Genomic DNA, 11,011 nt, shown 5'->3' with positions numbered 1-11,011 from the left:
GTTACTAAGGGCCATTTCAAAGAAACCCTGTGACCATTGTGCTATTGGTTCACATTTTACTGCTCATTGCTAACTACTACCTACCAAGAAAGAATCAACTACCATTGTTAACTTGAAAGAAGGAATGAGAGAAACATGAAGCAAAGGAATGCAGGTGGCTTCTGAAAACTGTTAAGGAAATCAACTCTCCCTTGGAACCTGCAGTGGGGAGCACAACCCTGCTGACACATTGATTTTAGCCTAGTGAGATGTGTTCAGTTACTGTGTGATAATAAATTGTATTGTTTAAGGTACCCAGTCTGTGGTAATTAGTTATAATAGCATAGAAAACTAATATAGAGAGTGAGATTGTCCTGCCATTTGGCAGTGCTGTGATAACTAGAGAATAGATAAAAGATGACTAATTCTAAGGGGATCTTTCATTGTGTGGGGGTTTCCTCAGAAATCTGAATCCCTTAACCAGAAAATAATGTAATTTCCCTAATGCCTTATAAGTGGAGTCCCATGTGTGGTAAAGGTCTGTTTTAAAGTTCTGCTTTTGTACTAAAAACCAAAGTCAGCACTGTCAATTTAAAAATGGAGAAAAGGCACGAACACCCTCTGCTGGTAGTAGCTGAAACAGATTTTGGTATTGGATTCTGGTATATTCTGGGACTAGTTAACCGATTTTGAGGGCAACCGTAGGTGGGGTCTCTGTCTGGAGAGAATTGCATCAGCTGTGGAGAGTAATGGAACAAAGTTAGCTGATTATTTTAACTGTGAGTGATGGCACAGTACTTCTTCTGGCTGATTTGTTTGTTGTTTTTGATAAAAACTTATTAAGAAATGAGATGTGTAAGACAAACTCCTTTTCCCAGTTAAAAAGCTAACTAGATCAGAGAAGAAAAGAAAAACCAGTATCTAGGATGCTTACTCAACAAGAAAATTTATTCAGAGATTGAGATATAATTTGTCTTAGTAATTTAGTTTTTGAAATTTTAGTCAATCAGTGATAAGAAACTTATACAAGAATTTTTAAAAACTGTTGTAGAGTTTGTATTTCTGATTTTTAAAATTGACATTAGGGCTGGGGATGTGGCTCAAGTGGTAGCGCGCTCGCCTGGCATTTCGATCCTCAGCACCACATACAAACAAAGATGTTGTGTCAGCCGAAAACTAAAAAATGAATATTAAAAATTCTCTCTGTCTCTCTCTCTCTCACCTCTCTCTTTAAAAAATAAAATAAATAAAAAATGAAATTGACATTAAAAAAAAAAACCTCCTGAAATAATTTTGTTTTTCTGGATTTGTCCTTCATGCAAAAGAAGGTTGGTTACCATCAGCTTAGAGCTTTCCAATTTGAATCTGACAACTCCATTCTCCCCCTTTAAACTGCTCCCTCCTATTATGACAGACATCAGTGCATGGAAGTTAGGCACGACAGGAAGAGCAGGAAGGGGAGGGCAAAGAAAAGGGGCTTATTTAGAGTTCCAGTCATTTTATATAAACAACACATTTATACATGACATGTTTTTATTTAGCTACATATTTCTTCTTCCTTTTCTTCTTTCTCAGAGCTGAGGATTGAAGCCAGGGCCTTGGTCATGCTAGGCAAGCACTCTCCACTGAGCTACATACCCAACCCTTTATCTATTTTATTTATTTATTTTTTCATTTCATAGCAGTTTTATTCATTCACTGATCCAGTATTTACAGGAGCCAGAAGGGACAGGCCATGCTCAGCCCAGAGAGGCAGCTGCCACACTTGCCAGACCCCCCAGTCATTATGTACAGATAAGAGACCGGTTTGGATCACTTTCAAAGCCATGTGGCGGAGGCCACAGGGCTGTTTGGGGCCTGATCTCCAGAGGCAGTGCTGAGCCCATTACCCTCTGGCATCAAGCCCTCTGGGAACTCAGGAACTCCAACTGATTTGTCTTGATCCTGCCATCCCCCACCCCGAGTGCCTGGCAGAGGCCCAGGAGGCGGGTGGAGAAGTGATAGCTGAGAGGCACCAGTACCTGTAAGCAGCCCAAGCTCTGACTAAGTCTTGCTAAGTTATTCAGGATGGCCTTGAACTTGTGATCCTTTTGCCTCAGTCTCCTGAGTAGCTGGGATTACAGGCATATGTCACTGTTCTGGCCCTGATATTTCTGCATACCATTCTATATATCTAGTGTTTGGATCTGGAATGACCCCCCAAAACTCAATATGTAAATGTCTAGGTGCCCAGCTTGGTGTTTTTTTGGTGGTGGTGAAACTTGTAAGAGGTGAGGCCTCTTAGCAGGAGTTCTCTAAGCCTATGGTTTTTCTGTTACTCCCAAACTTCTGAAAAATATGTAAATCTACTGGTAAATCGTGAATTAACCCAGTCAGGTTGAGGCTCAGACCCTGGGAAAGAGTTTTGGGATCTTAGTAGGTGAAGGAAGATGCCAGTCACAGTTGGGATAGTAGACATACTTTATTTGAAGGTGACAGCAGCCCCAAGCCCTTAGCTCCCCAAGTCATTTTCATAGGACTGTTTTATGTATAGGCCAAAGAAGGCACATTGCCAACAGGTTGCATAAGTGAGTACATGCTCACAAGCAAAATGTTTATGACCTTGAGTACATACACTGAATCAGGGTTTTCATGATCTTGGCTATATACTAAAAACATAGCCCTCTGGAAGCTTTGGCAAGGGAATCTAACTATAGTGATCTTGGGCCTGCCCTACACCCCCAGTAATTAAGCAAATAAGCATCTATAATTTACTTTCCAGTGCTATCTATTGATCTGATAATGAAGACCACATGAGCCTGAGGATCTGGAAATTGACCAAACCACTAGAACTTGTCTTGGGATCATTCAACTGTTATCACTTCTACATACCTTTCTATACCCTCCTCACCTTCAACAAACAGGAACCCCCAAAATGTGTCTCTCACTCTCAAAATGACCTACATTCCCCCTTAAAGGCATATTCCTTGTTTCATACACAAGGGTGTCTCTTGAGAGTGCCCTCATTCTCCTCCGAATCTATTGTGTACTTTCCTACTCTATGTCTTTAACTGGTGCCTATGAAATTCCTTTTCATTAATTATGCCAAGAACCCTGCCCTTCTTGAGTTGAATTCCCCTTTCTCTCCAGGAACTCCTCAGACCTTGTAGAGGGGACACCTCTTCTCCAGTGATAAAATGACTGATAAGTGTTTTCATATAAATTCTCATCTCCCTAACCCTTTGAGTGGAATAACTCTGAGGTTATATGCTTTACACTGGCTTTCAGAGTTTTTTAGTGGGAGTAAGCTCCAGTTTTCCATGATGCTAACTTTCTTGATAATAAACCCATAGTAGATTTCTTCTCCTCCTTGACTCAATCCCTTGCTCTGCTACCAGTGTTTCCTAAGATCACCTCCATCACTGACTACTTTAACTCAGGTCCTTTCTCACAGTCTGCCTTTTAGGAAATCCAAACTAAGACTTGAATTGTCCCATGGGAATAATGAATAAATAGGAATACTCCAGTTTGTGCTCCCTACTCAACTCCTAGACTACTTCAGGCTGAGTGTGGATTCATTTTCTTTTTAGGGAATTTGACCAGCCAGAAAGAATGACGGTACAGATACTTATATCATCTGTGTCCAACTAACATCCCAGCCAGATTATCCTACAGCAAAGCTCTCAAAAAACAAGCCCTAACCTCATGTTGAGAGCTTCTGATCTGTTTTTATAGCACTTGACTCCATGTTTTTAAGGACTATTAAGTGTGAGTGAATAGTGAAGGACCACAGACAGCTAATAAGATAGGAGATCAATTAAATAGCAAAAAGCGACTGAAATGAATATTAGGGAGAGGAAAACTTAAAAAATATATTAATATTCTCTGAAGGATATGAGAAATAAATAAATAAATATGTACATGAAGCAAGAATAAAATAACACAAGAAAGGGACATTTGAAGATTAAAATAGAACTCTTCTTAAGAGTTAAAAACAAAAACAAAAAAACTCTGTAGATGTCCAAACGATAAACTCGAGGAATTCTCCAAGAAAGAGCAAAAAGACAAAGTTGGAAAACTGGAGAGTAAGATAGATGGTGCTAGTCTTTTTTTTTTTTAATATATTTTATTTGTCAACGGACCTTTATTTATATGAGGTGCTAAGAAACAAACCAGTGCCTCACACATGCAAGCCAAGCGCTCTACCACTGAGCCACAACCCCAGCCCCGGTGCCAGACTTTTATATCGCTATGGGATATAAGAGATTTCACACATCAGCAGCTGATGAGAGGGTGAAAGGAAGCTGAAAACACAGTAAGCAGTTCATCTCAATAAAACACACACAATTTAGGCAGTTACACAGGAATGTGAGCGGAGGCACTGGTACGCTGCTCACACAGGAGTGTGAAGAAATTATGCAAACCTAGATATAATGAATTTGACCGAAATTAGGAGAAAACATGAGAGATTAAATGGTAGAAGAGACTAAACTCCTGATAGAGCCGGTGTGTGTGGTGGGGGTTGGTGGGAGCTGTGAGTCTGATATAAGAACAGATGGATCCAGTTTCTCCAAAGATCACGAATGAATTTGGACTCCACCAAGAGGAGAAATGAATGAGGACAAGCCAATTACAGTGGTGTGTGTAATGGGTAGAATGCAAAGCCCATGTTCAGGTTCAGTGTTTCCTGAGATCTCACTGGGTGTCAAGTAGTGGGATAAAGTCCTTTTCTTCATATTTGGGACCAGGTGTCTGAGGATAAAAGAGAGGTGAAGCACATTAAAAACGGCATACTCTTTTTGGGCACGGTGCACGCCACTAATTCCAGTGGCTCTGGTGGCTGAGGCAGGAGGATTGCCCAAGTTTAAGGCCATCCTCAGTAATTTAGTGAGGCTCTAAACAGTTTTGCCAGACCCTGGAGAGGTGGAGAGGTGGTTAGGTGGTTAAGCGCCCCCAGTTTCAATCCCCAGTACCCCAAAAAACAAAAATAAAATTATAGTAAAAGGCACAACCAGTGCCTGGAGGAATGGGGGGCGGTGGTGAGTGAGTGCGCAGGCTATTTGGTGAATACTTGAATACATGTTAGTGCTTATCGGATTCTCGGGGTTGGCCTCGCGTGGTGAACGTCACGGAAAAGTCAATGAGACCACGCCGAAGTCCCGGATGTTGGTCTCGACGTGGGCATGGAAGACCCTCGCTTTCTCAACTTCCAAGCGCAAAAGAGGCCTGATACGCATGCGCCTACCCGTCCTGGCGCTCAGTCGAAGGCGGCGGGAAGTTGGTTTTCCGAGCAGGAACTGAGCAGCATGAAAAAGGATTGGCGATGACGGACCAATAAACAGACGTCTCATTGGCTTAGCGTTCTCAGACTCCCAATCCTTTAGCTTCCCATTGGGCCTTTTAAGCAGGGCAGGGGCGTGACTGTCGGGGCTCCGCCCCGCGCCTCGGCCCAGCCTCGGGGTCCTGGGCTGAGGAAGCGGGACGGAAGTGAACGGGTCCCGCCCCTTCCCCCTTGGCTTTCGTCGGAGCTGCCGCCGCTGCCGCCACCGCAGCCCGCTCTCCGGCTAGCCGGAGCCTCTTTTCTGTACCCTCGGTCCCCGGCCGCGCGGAGCCGGGATGCACTGCTCCTGCTGTGGGTCCTCATCATGGAGACCAAACGGGTGGAGATTCCTGGCAGCGTCCTGGACGATCTCTGCAGGTACTGCGCTGCTGCGGGTTTCTTCTCAGGGTCGCCAACCCCCGGGCGTCCTCCGCGCGCCCGCTTGCAGGTCCTTGCTTTCCTCTCCCGCCGCCGTCAGCTCTCCACCGCCGACTCTTCCCCGCCACCGCCCCCTCTCCGTTTCTGCCGCAGCCTCCCTGTTTCTCACGGCCCCCATCCTCCCGCGCTGAGCACGCAGTGTCTGGTTTTCTTAGTACCCGCACGGGTTTCGCTTTCTCGCAGTTGAAGCCGCTCGTCCAGAACCAGAGTTTTCTTTAGCATATTTTCGGCCCATTTCTGTCTGTCTCTTTTGGTTGCTGACTTTCACACACCGTTTCTCCTCTCCGTCTCATTTTCTGAATCTGTAGGACGCCCCCAGTGTATTGGGTCGTAGGGTCTCTGGTACCTGGACCCATGGCAAGGAGCAGTTTTGAAACTTAAAAACCTTTCTTCTGCATATTCGTCTATGTCAGTGGCATTCTCTGTACATTCCTAAAAAGAATTTATTATTCTCTCTTTCCCAGTACTTAAAAATCTTCGAGAGGGAGAGGGGGAAAAGTCGAGAGCTGCTTTTCTTTTCATCCCTTAATTATCTTACTTGAAAGGAAATTCTCATTCGCAGGGTTTTAACTCGGGGTACGTACACTTTCCCAGGAGAAATTTTATGCATTCTTTCTTGTCAGCTGTGGTTTCGGATAACCAAACACGTGTAAAATGTACTTAAAATACTTCTTCGAAGTAAAATTTTATGGTACTTAAGCGAATTGTCGTCCAGAGATGTGGATTGTGAAGTCATTTGGATTACAAGTGAGTAAAAGCTCTCATAAACACTTATGTACTTTTAATTATTGTACTTGTGTTTAAAGGTCAGACTCAGTGGTGTCGCATTCACGCTAATTTTTTTTTTAAATGCCAAGGAAAGAGTTTGTGGAGTTTCTACTGTGCTAGGTATTGGATGCTCCCTTCACATTTATCATTTTATTTAATTCTCGAAATAACCCTTTTTTGATAGGTGCAGTAATTTCCATTTTTTTTCCAAACATGCAGAGACTTGGTAATTTAAACACTGTCACATTCATCTTAATTCAGAAAATCAAGATATGAAACCTGTGCCTTTTCTTTTTCCAATAGTACCTGTGCTTTTTTCCCATACCAAGTCCAACATTTTGCACTTCACAAAAGTATACGTGAAGAGTAAGTAAACTGGCAGCAGAATACAACAGACGCGAGTATGGCAATATGTAAATCAATGGAAGTGTAACTGATGTGATTCTGCAATCTGTATACGGGGTAAAAATGGGAGTTCATAACCCACTTGAATCAAAGTGTGAAATATGATATATCAAGAACTATGTAATGTTTTGAACAACCAACAATAAAAAAATAAAAAAAAATTCAAAAAAAGAGTAAGTAAACTAATTTGCAACTAATAAGAATGTCATGTAATGGAAGATTTATATTTTTTGAAATATGATAGATGCAGGTGACCTTTAAAAGTTAAAAAAATGCTTTCTATGATCCCAAATTTGGTAAGAGAATTTGGTACATTTATTTCGATGAGGAGAAGTGCCCAGATCATAAATCAAAAGTGAGATAATAGGATTGTGAGCTTCATTTTCTTCATGTTACCAAGATTTTTTAAAGGATGTTCATTTTACAGATAGAAAAAAATTAGAGAAGAGTATTTGGAAAGGTGAGCAGTTAATTGTATGTGGGTTAATAGAGGTAAAAGTTGATTTAGTTAGGCATCTAAACTAGTCTTCCTATCAGTATTGGGGTTAATATGGCCATTACGTGGGATTAAATCATTTAAAGAAGTGATAGGTCACTGTGATTCTATGTATGGAACCTGTTCACAGAATAAATGTGTTTTGTAAATAGAAGGTTAAATATCCCTTAAGTGTTAAATACAGATAGTTGATTTTCCAGTGAATGTATTTAAGCTATTTTCTTATACAACTCTTTGGAATGGTTTTAATTAAAAAAAGTTTTTTTTAAAACAATTACTGTTTGGATATATAAATTAAAATGTAATATATTAACAAAAAATTAGGGCTAACTAGTCTATAAACTAGTGACAAAACCAAATGGCCATTTCTTAATATTTCAGGTTTTAAAAATAATGCTTTTTGAAATGCTTTTGAAAGTTAGTATTTATACCTTTGTTGATGAATTTGAAGATGTTTTTATGTTAATAATTCAAACTTTTGATTGTGGTTTTAAAATAAATTTACACTTAGAATTTAAATTTTTCTGGGCTTTTTTTTGTTTGTTTCCTTTTTGGAATTGAGAATTAAACTTGGTGCATTTAACCATGAGCCACATCCTCAGTCCTTTTTGTTTTTTATTTTGAGACAATCTTACTAAGTTGCCATATATATAAATATAAATAAATATATAAATATATTTATATATATGGCTTTATTTTGTTTACTTATTTGTATGTGGTGCAGAGGATCAAACCTAGTGCCTCACATATGCTAGGCAAGCGCTCTACCACAGAGCCATAACCCCAGCTCTTACTAAGTTGCTTTTGGCCTTAGTTGCTGAGGCTGGCTTTGCCCCCAAGTTCGTTAGCTTTTAGAGTCGCTGGGATGGACCATGCCCAGTTGTTAGATACCTCCTGAATTATAAATTCAAACCCCATTCTGTTCCTTAGCATTAGAGTGGGTTTTTTTTTTCTTTGCAATTTATTTATTTATTTATTTTGATGACATTCTCCTGTGAATCTTGCCTACTGTAGCCATTGCCACATATTAATAAATTTTGGAGAAATGTGAAATTTGGAAGTTGATTTTAATGTAAAAAAAAGTAGAGGAAACTTAAAATTTCAAAATGTGATCATGTAACCATTAGTCTGCTTACAACATAAGATATGGAATGTTATCTTTCAGATACCTTAATTGCAACATTTCATTTACTGGAATACTGTGCAGCCATTATAGATTCCTAAAGCAATTACTAAATAGTAAACTGAAGGAGTGTGTTTGTATGGTGGAAGACATACATATCATACCATTGAGTGTAATACTTTTTAGTAATTAAATGCCTTTGCTTAAAACAAATTTTTAAGAGTGTGTGTGTGTGTGTGTGTGTGTGTGTGTGTGTGTATTTGTGTATTTGTATACACAGGAAATATCTGAAAAGAATTTCTACTACGCGGTAATTTTTGGTTTATTTCTGAGTGGAGTGGAGTTAGAGGAAAGGAAGAGAAGACTCCTCTTAAAATGTTGTAGGGGCAAAAATCACCTTATAATTATAAGTATATATAAAGGTAAAATACATCAGCATTTTATGATTGATACTTGCCTTTGAAACACCATGATTTTTGACATTTTAAAGTCAAATACAAAAAACAAGTCAAATAGTTTTTAATACCATATAAACTAGAATTAAACTGCTTATAAAGATGAAAAGCATGTTTTAAAAATGAAAACTGGAGTTTGATAAGTTGTTTCCTTTTGAAAAAAATTCTTGAATTATTATTTTTATTTTTTGTACCAGCTAATGAACCCAGTAGTGCTTGCTTAACCATTGAACCACATTCTTATCCCGTTTTTATTTATCTTTTATTTTGAGACAGGGTTTCACTAAGTTGCTGAGGGCCTTGTTAAGTTGCTGAAGCTGACTTTGAACTTAAGATTCTTCTGCCTCAGCTTCCCAAGCTACTGGGATTATAGGCATGTGCCACCTTGCCTGGCTGGAATTTTTTTTAAAAGCCCCTTTAAAATTAGACGGCAAGGCCAGCCTTCTGTTAAAAGGGAAACTAATGTTGCCATTATTTTGGAGATGGCATAGGTTAATTAGTTAGCCATTTTAGTGTTGAATTCTGAAACTTTTCTTTTAGCTAATTGCAATCCTCATACTACTGTTTCTATAGGAAAATTGATGATAACATCTTGAGAGATAGCTTTTCTATAATAAATTGTGGAAGGCATATTATTTCCCCTAATATTATATACATATACATACATATGCACACACTTTTAAATCTTTAAAACAGTTCAACAGTATTTGCAAAATGAAAGCATTAAATATGTGTAATTTTCGTGTATCAAAATTTTCTTACAAACTTAATGATGTAAGCTTTCAGCTATGAAAAAGATGTAGTCATGTGTATGGTTTTTAAAAATCAGTACAGTTGGATTTATAAATGAAAAGCAACAGTTTCTTGTCCTACCCCTTTCTATTTCTGTTCTTTCTAGAAGCATTTACTTTTTTCTTTTGTGTTGAATGCTTCTGGTGGATACATCAATATTTTAAAATATACTTGTGCCAGTTTTTTGTTATATTAACTTTGGATATTAACATAAGGTTTTACTTTACCTTGGTGGATATTAGGTGAGGGTTTAGTTTACCACATCTACTATTGACCTCATCCTATCTCCAGCATATTGTATTTTTATTACAATTTTAAGCTATTCTGTTGTTTACCTTTGACACCCTTATATACTTAAAATTATATTTCTGTTGAACATAGAAAATCTCTTGAGTGTCTATTTGATCAGGTGAGGCAATTAATTAATATTCCCTCTTTTACATTTCTTAATCATTTCTCCAATTTCTGTCCAAATGAACTTGCAAATTAAGATTGGTATTTCTATTCCATATTATAACCTTCCAAAGTCTATTTTACTTTTTTACTATTGTTGAATGTAAAAGCAGAACAATATTAGTAGCACTTGTTATACAGTATAACCAGGTACCTGTTCTTAACAGTAAAGGCAGGTCTATAGTGGTTAAGATTTTGTTCCCATGTGGCCAATAGAGTCTTTGAAAGTGTCTTGAAGGAGAGAGTGTTCAAATGGATTCTTTTTTTTTCTTAAAGTCTACTAATTGGTCATAAGGTCATAATAATTTAACTTTTTAGATGTGTTTTTGAGCAACACACACTTTCCTGACCTCTTAATTCCTTTTTATTTTTAAGATTGGTGTTCTGTTAAAAATTTTTTTTTTCGTTTCACATTTAGACTGTTTTTCTTACACATCTACCCTTTTCCCCAACATTTCCATAGTTTTCTAGCCTCCCCACTTCTCATCTGCTTCTTGCTAAACCCTCAGTCTTACTATTCTACAGAATTCTTTTTTCCTATACACTGCTTTCTTGGAAATCTCCACTTTCCCAGTCCAATCTGGATTAGAAGCTCCTTAGACTGCCCAAACAACTTAGTTGAATTCAGTTTCACAACTCTCAGGTTGTATTTATTCTTTCTTGAATCTCATGTTTTATTCTTTTTAGATTTTTATTCTTGCTTTCCTGGTGCATATATTAATTTCTTTTGAAGGGATAAGTTAAGGGGGAGTAAACAAAATTTAAGTCCTTGTAGGACTAAGGACCCTTCCAGGTACTGGATG

General features: G+C 38.6%; 1 protein-coding gene across 4 annotated transcripts in view; it reads left to right on the top strand.

Moving 5' to 3' along the window:
• The first annotated feature begins 5,373 nt into the window (after window positions 1-5,373).
• Dcp2 (decapping mRNA 2) overlaps window positions 5,374-11,011 on the top strand; it is a 45,438-nt gene continuing 39,800 nt past the window's right edge. For 2 of the 4 annotated variants that reach the window (XR_013438471.1, XM_078048878.1), the window contains exon 1: window positions 5,374-5,656. Coding sequence is in view for 1 of the 4 variants with exons in the window: in XM_078048878.1 (XP_077905004.1) it covers window positions 5,604-5,656 (53 nt within the window). In the remaining 3 variants the exon portion in view is untranslated. Of the gene's footprint in view, window positions 5,657-6,278; window positions 6,464-11,011 lie in introns of all 4 variants that reach the window. The other 2 variants (XM_078048880.1, XM_078048879.1) reach the window with 2 other exon arrangements.

This window comes from Ictidomys tridecemlineatus, chromosome 1 (assembly GCF_052094955.1).
Source record: "Ictidomys tridecemlineatus isolate mIctTri1 chromosome 1, mIctTri1.hap1, whole genome shotgun sequence".
Classification (NCBI taxonomy): domain Eukaryota; kingdom Metazoa; phylum Chordata; class Mammalia; order Rodentia; family Sciuridae; genus Ictidomys; species Ictidomys tridecemlineatus.
Note: the sequence above shows the minus strand (reverse complement) of the source record. Positions and strands in the feature narration are given on the sequence as shown.